At 40.9% G+C, this 14162-nt stretch overlaps 1 protein-coding gene across 7 annotated transcripts in view; it reads right to left on the minus strand.

The window, feature by feature from the left end:
• The window catches only part of MAST2 (microtubule associated serine/threonine kinase 2), a 181331-nt gene that overhangs the window by 33863 nt on the left and 133306 nt on the right, over nt 1-14162 (minus strand). For all 7 annotated transcript variants that reach the window (XM_063139611.1, XM_063139602.1, XM_063139594.1 and 4 more), the window contains 2 exons: nt 5668-5769; nt 591-723 (listed from right to left, as the gene is read on the minus strand). In XM_063139611.1, the coding sequence (XP_062995681.1) occupies nt 591-723; nt 5668-5769 (235 nt within the window). The remainder of the gene's footprint in view (nt 1-590; nt 724-5667; nt 5770-14162) is intronic.

The following is a 14162-nucleotide window of genomic DNA, read 5'->3' on the forward strand; positions in this document are numbered from 1 at the left end:
TGCTGTTTAACTAGACATTTTGGAGCACCGAATACTGTACAATCTACTGTATAGATGGAAAATGTGTCAATCGAAGACCATTTCATACATGACATTAGCAGATTGGATTTGGAACTGACCCTCTTGCAAATGGAAAGGCTCTGGAGACTCCCCATTGGAGGAAGGGGGCAAGACAATGATTTTCTCCAGTTTTTCTTTCCCCTGCAGCCCTTAAGGCCATCTCACACACTGTTCTAGAGTGACCCCCAACCCTCCAGAGAATATTTTCAGTGGCACGGTAGGGGTGGGTGTGTGCCAAGGAGGAGGGACAATTAGCAAAAATACCTCCTCTCTCGCCTACAGGATCAACCAATTTGCAGAGTTCTGCTCTGTGCAACTTTGGATCTAACTCATACTGCCCATCACATGCTTCCTTTAAAAACAACAAGTGCACAATACACACTGTGGCTCTCACACATTACAAGCACCCATTACATTTAATAATGTGCAAATTAGTTCCTCAGTAACATAATAAATAACAAGGATAAGTTGTGCTACTTAGCCTATGTGTGCTCTATCTAGACCTAACAATACAAAGTGAAAATGCTCACCCTCCAGGGGATCCCTGGTAAGGCCCAGCTGGCAGATAATATAACGAGGGATGTCACATTTAATTCCTTCCCCTTCCTTGGCATGGCCTTCAGCAGCTTCTAGCAGATGGTAGAACTCTTCAGGATCAAACTCCTAAAGTACCAGCAAATAAAAAGAGAATTTTTAATTGGATTTCCAAAATAAAAGCATATAACTCTGGGTAGTCATTAATTTTACAAATGATGAGAATTAGGAAATCAAGTGCAGAGTTTAGCTTTAAACATCTGGTTCTTTCTAAATACAATTTCAGAACTATATTCAGCAATCCACAGCACAATTCACAGTGGCATTCTATGCATAGCAATAGATTTGTACATCTCCCTGTAATGGAGAAATGTATATCAGGAGATTCAAGTATTCTTGAGGATGACAACGCAACTTCTTATTAAAGCAACACAAGAACAAGGGGGGAAAGATTACACAACATACTTATGGCAACATCTGAAGTATTTTCTAAAGTAAAAGACAGGGACGACAAACAATCAGAGATTCATATTGCCTATTCATAACCGTAATAACGATATCCATTATACTACACTATTCCCTAGGCTCAGAAAAGACAACAAAATTCAGCCTCACAGCTACCTTGGGACAGGACCTTTTCATTCCCATTTTGTGAACTGGGAACAGATGCAAAAGTGGCTTGCCCAAGCCTACCTAGGTAAGCTGGAATTTTGGTTCAGACCCATTTTGGAGAAGCCTAACGGGAAAGAAAGGCATCTGACAAGCAACAGCAAACTTTAGTACTTAATCTGAAAGCATGATCAGCAAGAGAGGAGGGGGTGGGGAATGTAAATCCATGAAAGGGTACAGCTACGACGTAATATACAGTGTAATATATACAGGGTGGATACAAGTTGGTGATTTTTCTTTAAAAAAAACTAATTTTGATTTAAATGTATTTATTTTTAAAAAATACATAAATACTGTCTCTTTAAGAATAACTTGGTTAATCGGGAAACTGAATTAACATCTTCCAGATACATTTAGTTAATGAAAGGTTTGTTAATAACGAACCGATTTAATCATTTCTCAAACATTGATATTTACAGACTACCTACCATAGGAATTTCATTTTCACCTCATGGAAAAAAAACCCTGCTCCAGTTTGCCCAGTAACTAGCAGATCTTCCTTCATCCTATCAGAAATGGCCATTTCATTTTTGTTTGCTACTTTGTATTTTGAGGGTAGAGTGGGGTTGGACCAAGAGAGAGTAAAGCCAAAAAGAACAACACTAGAAAGAAGACAAAATTGTCCAAAGTATAGGTTTTACATTCATATACTTAACCTCACAAACTGTTATGACTGCTGGTCATAACAAAGACCCTATATAAGAATATTTTAAAGACATTCTCTCTGTAGGTAAAAAAGGTAAATGTGCAAACTGTAAAATAGTGCAACAAATAGGTGCAGGGCCTGGTTTTAAAAATGAAAAAGCAGTGTAAATAATACTGTATTTAGTTGTAAATTAATATGGTTTAGTTGTCAGATTTGCACCATTATTTAAGAAATATATGAAGACGTATCAACAGGAAACTTGATTTAAATCAATAATTTAAACTGGCATTTTCCCTTGATTTAAATCATGATTTAATTGCCCTGCAAAATTAAAGCAACTGATCCTGCAACATTATAAGCCTGTTTTGTGCAACTCTCTTAATAATCTAAAAACACATGTAACCCTCAATGATGACAAAAGGTTTCTGAGGATGAAGAAAAATGATGACAAAAAAGCAAAATAAACAGAGTAAGTTATTGATGATCAGAGGAAGAATGAAGGGATTAATCCAGAAGATCTGTGCAAATTTAAGGACCTATATACACAGCCACAATGCTTTTAGAATTCAATGTGCATTTTTTCCCATTTATATGGCAGTCACACCAATTTCTCAGGTATTACTTTTTTGTGGGGATTTTGCACTTGTCAAGCAGGCAAAATTCTTTATTTTGTTCACAGAAAATGCAGTACCTCAGCACTGGTAACTGTAGCATGGATTCTGTTTGCACGAGTGTCAATAATACTTTGCAGGTGTAGTTTGTGTTTGATCATAATAGATTCTCCCCTGACTTGCTCAACCAAGCTGCATCATTTTGTAAGTTTTGGAAATTGTGCTGTGGTGTCCAAGTCTCCTAATGAAATCTCAACATTGTATACAAGGTTGTGTTCCTCACTAGCATTTATTGCATATGCTTCCACCATTTAATGACTTGAAGATTTCACACATATTTTCATGCCTGCCACCGCAACATTTGTAGTTTTGTATTCCTTTGTGAATGACATATAGGTGCCCCCTTCCACACCACACACATAACATGTGCAGTGAAGAGCTTACCTTCTAGAATCTGGGGAGCGGGGGAGGGGAGAGGAAGGGTGAGGAAAGTAACTAAAAGACAACCCCTGCACCAAAGTGAGCAACCCTGTCATTGCACTTAATGTCATGATAGCACAGACAGGGTATCATATTACCCTATTTCTTCGATTCTAAGACACACTTTTTTCCCCATATAAACATCTCTAAAAATGGGGTGCGTCTTAGAATCGCGGGTGTATCTTAAGGTTTTTTTTTCTGTTGGTGGGACTGAAATTAGTGTGCATCTTACAATCGATGGCGTCTTACAATCGATGGCGTCTTACAATCAAAGAAATATGGTATTACATCACACAATATAGAACGGGTAAAATCAAATGTCATTGGGAAATGCTTTGGTGACCATATGGATAATCTAAATGTAAGACTAAAAGAAATGGTTTGAATGCAGCTATGTAACTGAATGGAGCTGTTCTGTTTAGATGCTTTCCAGGCTGCATTACACTACCATTTTGGGCATTCAGCTGTCTGGTACATAAGGCATGATAGAAGGAAGGTAATACTTAGTTTCTTAAATGCAGAAATAATTTTACCCCTCACTGTTAAACCCTCAAATTAACACACCCAATAATGTCATCTTAGAAGTCATCCATCTCATTGCTGTTAAGTGTATCTTTTGTAGGAAATAATCCACACTAATCAATTCTGGGCATGTAAGAGTTTATATTTCTATCTAGGGTACAAACAGAAATAAGATGACTAAATCCAGATGCTCTCTATTATTACAAGAAAGCAATAGTAGTAAGAGCAGGAGACCTAGATGTATATCAATGAGATATAAGATGAAACTGCCCCTGGGCTACATGCTACAGTAAACTGATCTACAAAAATGATGTATAGTTACAACAGCTAAATCAGAACAGTCCTGTATTTTTTATATTTTGGGGAAATATTTTCAGGATGGTCACACAAGCAGCTTTAGAGTTCATTACTCAGATTTCAGAGATGTTACTGCTTCCACTTTCTCTTCAAATGGATTCAGAGAGAAATTGATGTATATCAAGATTAGCTAATTCACTAATTTTAACTAAAGGACAGTTTAGTTTAGGAACTATTTCCAGGAGCAGCATTGTTTAGACTTTCAAAAGTAATAAATCAACAACACAAGTACATGTACCTATATTTAAACAGAATGAGATGACCACATTTACTTTCAATTTAATTATGTTCTCATAATTATAGGTCCATATCAGGGAAGAAGGAATGGATTACACTTTAAACACCTCCCCTAACACTACTCTGAAAATGCACTCTTGGTTGAATGCCTCATGCAGCAAATGATGCTTTATTTTCTCACTGTGTGATTTAAAAATGCTCTGTTAGCAAGAGAACTGAATTCACTATCAGGTAAAGTAGAATGCTTAGATACAGCCCTTTTTAAACAATATGGTCAGGATTTAAAGAACAGTATACCCAATTCCATGAAAAGGGGAGCTTTGACTTTTAAATAGCAGCCTCCATGTTGCAGAGCAAACCACTTTTGAAACAGAGGAATGCTGGTCTACTGTTCAAAGAAAAAAAATCCCACCTGAGAACGTGCAAGCCCTCGGGTGCACTTTTTGGATCCAGGCTGATCAGTTTTAACTAGGTTAGCCTTATACAACCTTGTGCCCTCCAGATGTTTTGGAGATCAACTCTCATCAGCCTGAGCCATCATGGCCAGAGGTCAGGAATGCTGGGACTTCTAGTATAAAAAGATCTGGAGTGCCCAGTTTCAATTCAAGCATTTCTTTTTAACTAACTTCCACTTTGTGTGTGCAAAAATTGGATATTTTCCAACTGAGAAAGTTAAATGCAGTCATGACATACCATACCTCAGCCTATCATAGCAATATTTTAAGTGTGTGATCAGTTAAGCAATGGAAAATGTTATCTAGGGAATATCTGTAAACTAGTTTCTTTAAGATTTCAAAGCGCTAGACATGCACCAGCCAGGAATTCTTTAAATATAGAATATACTGCATTAAAGCATATAATTTCATTATTTGACCTGTAGGGTCATTTTCTGCTCCAATTCTAAAATGTATATTTCTAAGATGCTTAACACTGCTATTTGATGTACAAGGATTGAAAAGATACACACAAGAGTTTCACAGTTATGGAACTAACTTGCACAATAGCAAGTTTTCCTGTACTACTAAACTCTAGTCCTTACACCGTACTGTATGCCATTGCTTCCTTCAGTCGACATAAGCCACAATCAAGACAGCTTTATTGTGCATTCAGGAATTTGCATGTATATCCCAAAATATGCAGTTTTTCATACTGGACAGCAACCCCAATACCACAACTTGAACCATAATGTTGAAATGTAGTTCAAAAGTAGAATAATAAAATCTTCTGGTCCAGCACAGAATCAGATGCATTGTCCCCTGGTTTGTGGCCATTATCATTATCTATGCAACATGACAACTATAAGGGGGCAAGGTATATTCATGGAGGAATGCTTAGCCAGTCAAGACACACTCCTTAATACAGTCAGGCCACTCCTCACTGAACTGCCATGTCCTCTCATACCAGTGTTTTTCTGGTTTCCATGACATGTAGTCTTCTTCAGAATCCGTTTTTGTTGCATATATTATTAGTTGGTAGAGTCTACTACATTTACATTTCAGACACCTGGAATATTTTATTATTGCTACACCTCCTGAAAGACTGTTTGCTTACCAGACATTCAAGCAATCGTGCAGGCCGTGCAATGATGATCATCAACTTCTTCACTAGCTGGGTAACAAATGCCACCTCTGAGCTCTCTGATCGTTCGTGAGCCTGTGGAAAGGATGTCACATCATGGTTTCAACAAAGAATTGGTCCTGCATACATCAAGTGCAGAAGCTATCATCAGCTGTTTAGTTATAGTTCACTAAAGGCATGCCAGAAACAGGCAGCAATTAACTTTGCACATATTCTGTGTTGCCAAAGTTTTGACACTAACAGATTCTGTGCCAAGTCACGAACAATATTGCAGAATCTTTATTCATAGTAAACACATTGAAAATGTGCTGAGGGGGTTTTCAATTAATTGTACATTACCTTAACTATTTTCTATACCAAAATACTAGGGTTTTACGTTAATATATACTTGGCATAGACTTTTTTGTGTGTGTTATTCTTGTCAGGCCTTCTCTCCAGAACAAAAAATAATTTTGTAATTCTTTTAGCAAGATAAACAAACTGCAATGTGTACAAAAATAGGTCCCAAAGGAAATAGCAAGTTGTATAGACATCTATATAGCTATGTGCAAAATTCTACATATAGTCTTTTATTAATGTAATGGTGCAAATATCTTTGCATCAAGAAATCATAGTGGACTAGTTCAGCTCAATAGTTGTTGTTTTTCTTTTATTGATACATGATATTCAAATACTAAAACTTCCACATATTTTTATAGCCTTCCTTCCACAGAGAAAGGAAGAAAAAACTGAATTCCACCCTTCTTGTTCAATACAATAAAGACTACATGAAAAACATACAAGATGACTCTATTCTTCAACAATACTCCAAGACTAGATGAGCAGCAAACCATCTCCGAGCTTTCTAGAAGCTACCCAACACAAGAATTTAATCAACAAATGTACAGCAAACAGCAAGAGAGGAATTGCTTACTAATATTTAAAAGAAATGAAAGTCCATACACAGACAAGAAAGCACTGACAGCACTAAGAAGGGTGGAAAAAGAGGGTAGTCTCAAACTGTAAACACTACACAATTTGTATATTGAGACCACTTTAAGCATTTAAGAAGAGACCACTATAAGCACTTAGGAAGTCGCATACAGCACCCCATTGTTTATGGAAAAATTGCCAACTACTTAATTTGGCTCACTTATTTCTTACAATTACTGTGATTTATAGTCAATGGCAATTCAGTCTTACAATTCTCACAGTAAACAGAGACTGAGTATAACATCCTTACAAAACATGTCAAAGGAATATATTGCATATCTTGCACTATGTACTCATCTATATAGTTATATTTACAAACTACTGCAATGAATATAAGGTATGTCAGAATTTGCAGTTCATTTTCCACTGAAAGAAAAAGGTACAAATCCCATTTACTTAGTTTGGACCTTGTAAAAGCTAAACTGATTTTTAAAAAAAGTGCTTAAACCATTCCTCCCAATTAATAAACCCATTAAAACTTAACAGATGGTGGAACGATATTTAGGAATAAGTACCAATGTTTTGAATATTGAAAATTATTTCTGTAGACCAACAGGGACCAACTTTGTTCAAAACAAATGCTTAAGAAGGCTATCATGCAATCAGAAAGTTTATTTCATTCCAAAAAGGTACAAGGTAAAAATTAACTTTAAAACCTGTTACATCTAGAATTAAATCAAAAGTTAATACTACTTTCAAAACACTGTTTCTATTAGGTATCAAGAAAAATCAAGGCAAAGGAAATATGTTTAAAGATGTAATTTATTCTAAATATTAAAAATCTAATCTAGATCAAAAATGATAAACACAGCAGTATAAAACAAGATTATAGAAACATAAAAATCAAACACAACTTGTAGCAGCCACTCAGCCATGATATCAGCACAGCACTGCAGCTCCAGAGTCCTTAATAAAATTGCTGTTACTTGTTTCCGTCTCTCACAGGACAGCCTGGACATCTCGCCAAATACTGCATCTTAGATGCGTGGGTTATATACCAAATAACTGCCTATCATTCACTTCCCTTGGTATGATGCATGCCATCTAATTAGCAGTTCCCAATAACAACATGCTTGTCTGAAGGTTGCCAGTGTCATTTCAGGGTTTTTTCCCTCCTTGAAGGGAGGGAGTGGGGTAAGCACAAGGGTTATGGGCTGACGCTGCTGCCATTCGTTTATAGAAACAGTTATTTCCAGTGACACATGTACTGGAGGTAGAAATGGGCTATTTACAAAGTGATTCCCTTATCCGAAAGACTCATCCGTCACTAACTGTAGCCATTGGGGCATGAAATTAAAATCACTGTCCTCCCCTGAGGTTTAGCAGGACCAACAGCAGTTATATTCAAGTCACAACTCTGTAATTGAGCTAATATACTGATATAGACAAAGGCAGCCAAACTCAAGAGACAAGAAATGCAAGTTGCTTACCTGTAACTGTAGTTCTTCGAGTGGTCATCTATGCAGTCACACATATGGGCTCTGCGCCTGCGCGGAGCTACTGTCGGGAAAACTTCTAAAGCTGAGATTTTGGGCGGGAACCCTCCACTACTCTCCAGTGCGCATGTCTAGGAGGGTTCCCACCCGACTCCTCAGTTCTCCTGAGACCAAAGCCTCGGTACCGAGGAGCAATTTTAGTTATATAATATAGCACCACACCGAAGAGGGGACGGTGGGTGGGTTGTGTGACTGCACAGATGACCACTCGAAGAACTACAGTTACAGGTAAGCATCTTGCATTTCTTCTTCGTGGTCTCTGTGCATCACACATATGGGTGATTAGCAAGCTGTCTTACCGGAGGTGGGTAGGTGTCAGTGCAGAATCGATGATAGGACAGCTCTCCCAAATGTACAATCGGCTCTAGATCTCATGTCAAGTCTGTAGTGCCGAATAAAAGTCGTAGATTTTGACCATGTGGCAGCGCGACACAGTTCCGGAACTGAAACACCCTTGTCAAATGCAGAGGATGTGGCAACTGCTCTGGTTGAATGTGCTTTAAGAAGCAGTGGGGTTGCCATGCCTGCTAATTCATAGGCCAGAGCTATAGTCTGAACTATCCATGATGATATTCTTTGTTTTGATACAGGGAATACTTTTTTAGGACCACTGTAGCAGATGAAGAGACGTTCTGACTGACGGATGGTTTCTGTGCGGGACTTGTAAAACGCGAGAGCTTGTCTAACATCGAGCATGTGTAATGATTTCTCAATGTGGGCAATGTGTCTGATGTGGGCGATGGAAAGAAGGCTGGAAGAATAATGTCCTGGTTTACATGAAAGACGGACACGACCTTAGGAAGAAATTGGCTGTCTGGGCGTAATACTACCTTGTCCCGATGAAATATTAAGTATGGTTCATCTATTCTAAGTGCTGCAAGTTCGCCTACTCTTCTAGCAGTGGTAATTGCGATGAGAAAAACAAGCTTAAGTGTTAGTAGTCTTAAATCAACTGTGGCCAAAGGCTCAAAAGGTTTGGATAACAGTACATGGAGTACAATGGATAAGCTCCATGAAGGAACTGGAGATTTAACAGGTGGATGTAAATTCTGAAGGCCCTTTAAAAACTTTTGGACCACTGGATGAACAAACACTGAAAATCCGTGTAACTTTTCATGGTATGCAGAGATTGCAGCCAGGTAAACTCTTATGGATGAATATTTAAGATTTCTTTGAACTAATTGTAACAAGAACAATAACATTATATTTATATTACACCTTAGTGGGTCAGAGTCCTTCATTATGGCAAATTTTGAAAAAGCGTCCCATTTTCTTTTATAAGACAATCTAGTTGATGGTTTTAGAGCTGCGTCTAGAATGATCTGAATCTCAGGTGTGTAAGCATCCTGATTCAGAGTGGCGTTAGCCTCCAGGCTGTCAGGTGCAGTGAATCAAGGTCTGGATGGTGAACTCGTCCCTGGCTCTGGTAAAGTAGATCTGGTCTCGTTACCAAGCGAAGGAACCTCCCTTGGGCTCTGTCCAAGAGAGGGGCAAACCAGGGTTGCCCGGGCCACCACGGGGCTAGAAGGATGCAATTGGCATTGTCTGTTATGATTTTCGCTAGAATCCTTGTTAATAGAGGAAATGGTGGGAATAGGTAGGTAAAGCCTGTGTTCCATTTGCGAAGGAAGGCATCTCCCATTGACTGATGTCCCATTCCTACTCTGCTGCAGAACTGGTTGCAAATACTGTTGTGTGTTGTGGCAAAAAGGTCGATAGATGGGGTGCCCCACCTGTCAAATATGTTGTGAATCACGTCTGGATGAATTTGCCATTCGTGTGCAGTTGCCATGGTTCTGCTGAGTTGGTCTGCAAGTTGGTTGTGTTCTCCCGCAATGTGAACTGCAGTAATGGCAATGTGTCGTGCATTCCACCTTTCCAAGATTTGGATGATGAGTTGAACCAGAGGTATTGATCTGGTTCCTCCTTGCTTGTTTAAATGGAAAACCACTGTGGTGTTGTCCGATGTTATTTGGATGTGCTGGTGGTAAAGCTGTGTCTGGAAGGCTTTGAGTGCCTTTTGGACTGCAAGTAGCTCCAGCATGTTGATGTGCTTGTGTTTGTCCTTGTAAGACCACCGGTCTTGTACTCTTAAGTCCTTGTAATGGGCTCCCCATCCTATCGTGGAAGCATCGGTGGTGATGATGCCTGAAGGTGTAGGTGGCTGGAAGGGAACTCCAAATAGTAAATTCCGGTACGACAACCACCATTGTAGTAATCTTGCTACTTCTGGTGGTACGTGGAGTGTGACCCGTCTTGCGTTTCATGTAGGGTTGAAGACTCTTGTGAACCACAATTGCATTCTTCGCATTTTTAGCCGTGCCAGCTTTACCACCATAGTAGTGGATGCCATTAGTCCTAATATCCTTTGGATGGTGATGGCTCTTTGTTTGCTTCGTGTTCTTATCTTTCTTGCTAGGTTGGCGATGGTTTTTGCCCTGTCCAAGGGGAGGAATGCCCTGCATTGGATTGCATCAAGGATCGCTCCTATGAATTTGATGGATTTTCTTGGGAATAAGCAAGACTTTTCCTTGTTTATGTAAAGACCTAAGTCTTGAAGTAGGGATTGTATGATATGTAGGTTGTATGTGAGAGTCTGCAACTATAAGCCAGTCATCTATGTAGGGGTAGACTTGAATTTTTTGTTGTCTTAGGAAAGCGCAGACTACTGCCATGCATTTTGTGAACATGCGTGGTGCCGTGGAAAGACCGAAAGGTAGGACTGTGAATTGGAAAGGTTGTTGCCCAATGAGGAACCGGGGGTATTGTTGGCTTCGGGCATGACTGTCTATGTGAAAATAGGCATCCTTGAGATCGATCGATGCGAACCACGTGTGTTTTGATAGTAGTGGCAGTATGCTGGCTAGGGAAATCTTCCGAAATTTTTTGGGGGATATGAAGGTGTTTAGATCTCTTAAATCCAAAATTGGGCGCAGGCCGCCGTCCTTCTTTGGCACGGCAAAGTATCGGGAGTAGAATCCCTGATGTAGTTGGGATTTTGGTACCGCAGTAATACCTCCCTTTGCTAGGAGGGTAAGTACTTCCTGTCTTAAAGGTGTTGAGGGGACTGTAATTCGAAGGATGCCTGACAGGGCTAGTGTGTCGAATTCTATGCGGTATCTTTGTGCAATTAGGCTAAAACCCATGCGTCTGATTTGATGTGCGTCCATGTCAAAAGGAATTTGGATAAACGGTTGCCGAATGGGGTGAAGTGTTTGGTCGTTTTGACAATACAGTCAAAGAAGCTGTCTGTTGCTAAAGTCGCTCTTTCGTTTTTGAAATCGAGGGCGAGAAGAGGGAAATTGTCCCGTTTGGTCTTTGCTGTTGTTGCTGTTGTGGGAAGCGTCTTTGTTGGAATCTTGGACGTTCATTCTGATAACGTTGGTATTGTGACTGTGGTTGTCGGTACCAACAGCTTTGTTTAAATTGCTGTGTTGGAAAACCTAATCCCATCTTTTTTGCAGTTGTTCTGGCTTTCTGTACCGAATCCATTGCTTCATCTGTTTTTGCGTTAAAAAGTCCCTCGCCATCAAAGGGTAAGTCTTAGATGCGGGTCTTAGCCTCCTGTGACAATCCCGTAGATCTGAGCCAGGCGTGACGGCATAACGCTACCGCCCCCACCATTACCTTAGCACCACAATCAGCCTGATGCTTCGATGTATTAATCTGTTGTTTGGCAAGTTTAATTGCTTTGTCTGAAAAAACTCGGGCGAGCTCTCTCTGATCATCGCTAAGATTATTACAAAGTGATGTGATCTTGTCTAGCAAGAATACTTGATATCTTGCCATGGTGGCCTGATAGTTTGCCACTTTCAAACTTAGGGAAGTTGATGAATAAAATCTTCTCCCCATGAGATCCAAGCGTTTGCCCTCTTTGTCAACTGGCGCTGAGTGAATGCGTTGTGAGCAGCCCTGAGCAGATTCAACAATAACCGATTTGGAATGTGGGTGAGAGAATAGAAATTCTGCGTCTTTCTCGAGTACCCGATACATATTTTCAAGTCGCTTCGATGCGGGTGGCATTGATGCAGGCTGTTTCCAAGATTGTTGGACTGTTTGAAGTAATGTTGGTACGAATGGAATGACTACTGGTAGTGCTGATTCTGTATTTATAACATCAAAAACTGGGTCATCTAGTGCTTGTACTGGTTGGGAAGTTTGTATGCCCAGAGATTGTGCCATCCGTTGGATCTGGTCTGAAAAATGGGCAAGGTCCTCTGATGGTGAGTGTGGCTCTTGCGCTGTCACAATTCCATCTGGTGAGGCAGTGGATGGGGCAGCAGAAGAATATGAAGCGGAGTCGGACTGATAATCATCTGTTAATGAGTGAGGAGAGGCTACTTGTATTTGAAGATCTTGCTCAGTAGACTGACATGGAGGTGGATCCCTCTGGGAATGCTCCTCTTCGGGCACTACTGGTATAGGAGACGCTTGTTGTGGCTGGGCATCATGCCTCAATGTCGAGTACGGTACCGACGGAGATTGCTGTGGGCGAGCAAAGACATGTTCTTGTGCCTCATATGGTGCATTCGGCAGTATCGATGAACGTCTCGGTGATGGAGGATAACGATAATAATGGTCGTAATCTCGGTGTCGGCGTGGGACTTCCCAGTAACATGAGTATGTGGGAGGGGCTGAAAAATCTGAGCGTCTGTCTCGATCTGACATTGGAGAACGCGAACGGTGTCGAGGGTAATATGGATAATCATATGCATGATCTCGTGCTGTTGCGGAGTGTAATGACTCTGGGGATTCTCGTCAGTAACGATCCCGCTGTTGTGGTGATCGCGGTATGGAGGTTATACGAGGACTAGCTTGTCTAACGGCTTGGCTTTGGGGCGAATCCCTTGTTTCCCCTTCTGAGATAGACTGAGGAGGTATGATGTCATCTCTCATTGTCGGGGAAAGCGCCATGGTGTCTACCCTCGGTGTCGAGGAATAAGGCACGGTAGCGGCCCTCAATGTCGAGGAATGAGGCACGGTAGCGGCCCTCAATGTCGAGGAATGAGGCACAGTAGCGGTCCTCGATGTCGAGGAATGAGGCACGGTAGCGGTCCTCGATGTCGATGGGGAAGGCATATTGCCGATCGTCGATGTCGAGGGGATCATCGTAGTCGGTACCGATCGTTCCTCTGAGTGGTTGGAACGTCAATGCTGTTGTCCTTGCTGATGGTTGGTTTTCTTTTTCTTTTTCTTATGAGCGTCTGGGGCTTTTGTTCCCCTGGCCCTTTTCACTAGCTTTTTTGCTAGTACATTGGTTGTTACTCTCCCAGGAGTAGGAGGTGTCTCTCTCAACGCCGGTGAGGTTTGCGGCGGAGTACGAGATCTGACCAGCGGAGCCTCAGCTTGCCGCTCCAGATTAGGTGTTGTTGCTGCCATAGTGAGTTTGGTGGTTTGGACAGCTTGCAGCGCTTGCGTCCACAACTCGGCCTTTAGATGATCGGCTCTATATTTTCTAGTTTGCCGTGAGAAAGCTTGGCAGTTATGGCACGAATCAACTTTGTGGCCCTCTCCAAGGCACAAAAGGCAGTGGCTGTGTCCGTCCAATGGTGGTAATTTACTACCACATCGCGTGCATTTGCGGAAAGGTGCCTTCAAGGCCATACACGAATAGAATCTTTGCGATCAGCAGCCGCTGATCGTCTTGTGAGGTAGATAGTTGTAATTTTATATATATATATATATATATATATATATATATAATTATTTTTTGAGGAAAAAAGGGGGGGGAAACTTGAAGAGGTAACGAAGTAAACGAAGAAGGAATAGGAAAGAATTAGATAGAAATAGAAAACTCAGCTGTAAATGCTTGTAATGTTCGCAGTAAAGAACCCGACGAAGTAGCTGTGAGGCGGTCGAAGGAGAACTGAGGAGTTGGGCGGGAACCCTCTTAGACATGCGCACTGGAGAGTGGGGGAGGGTGCCCGCCCAAAATCTCAGCTTTAGAAGTTTTCCCGAGAGTAGCTCCGCGCAGGTGCAGAGCCCATATGTGTGATGCAC

The sequence above is a fragment of the Elgaria multicarinata genome, chromosome 1, assembly GCF_023053635.1.
Source record: "Elgaria multicarinata webbii isolate HBS135686 ecotype San Diego chromosome 1, rElgMul1.1.pri, whole genome shotgun sequence".
Taxonomy (NCBI): Eukaryota; Metazoa; Chordata; class Lepidosauria; order Squamata; family Anguidae; genus Elgaria; species Elgaria multicarinata.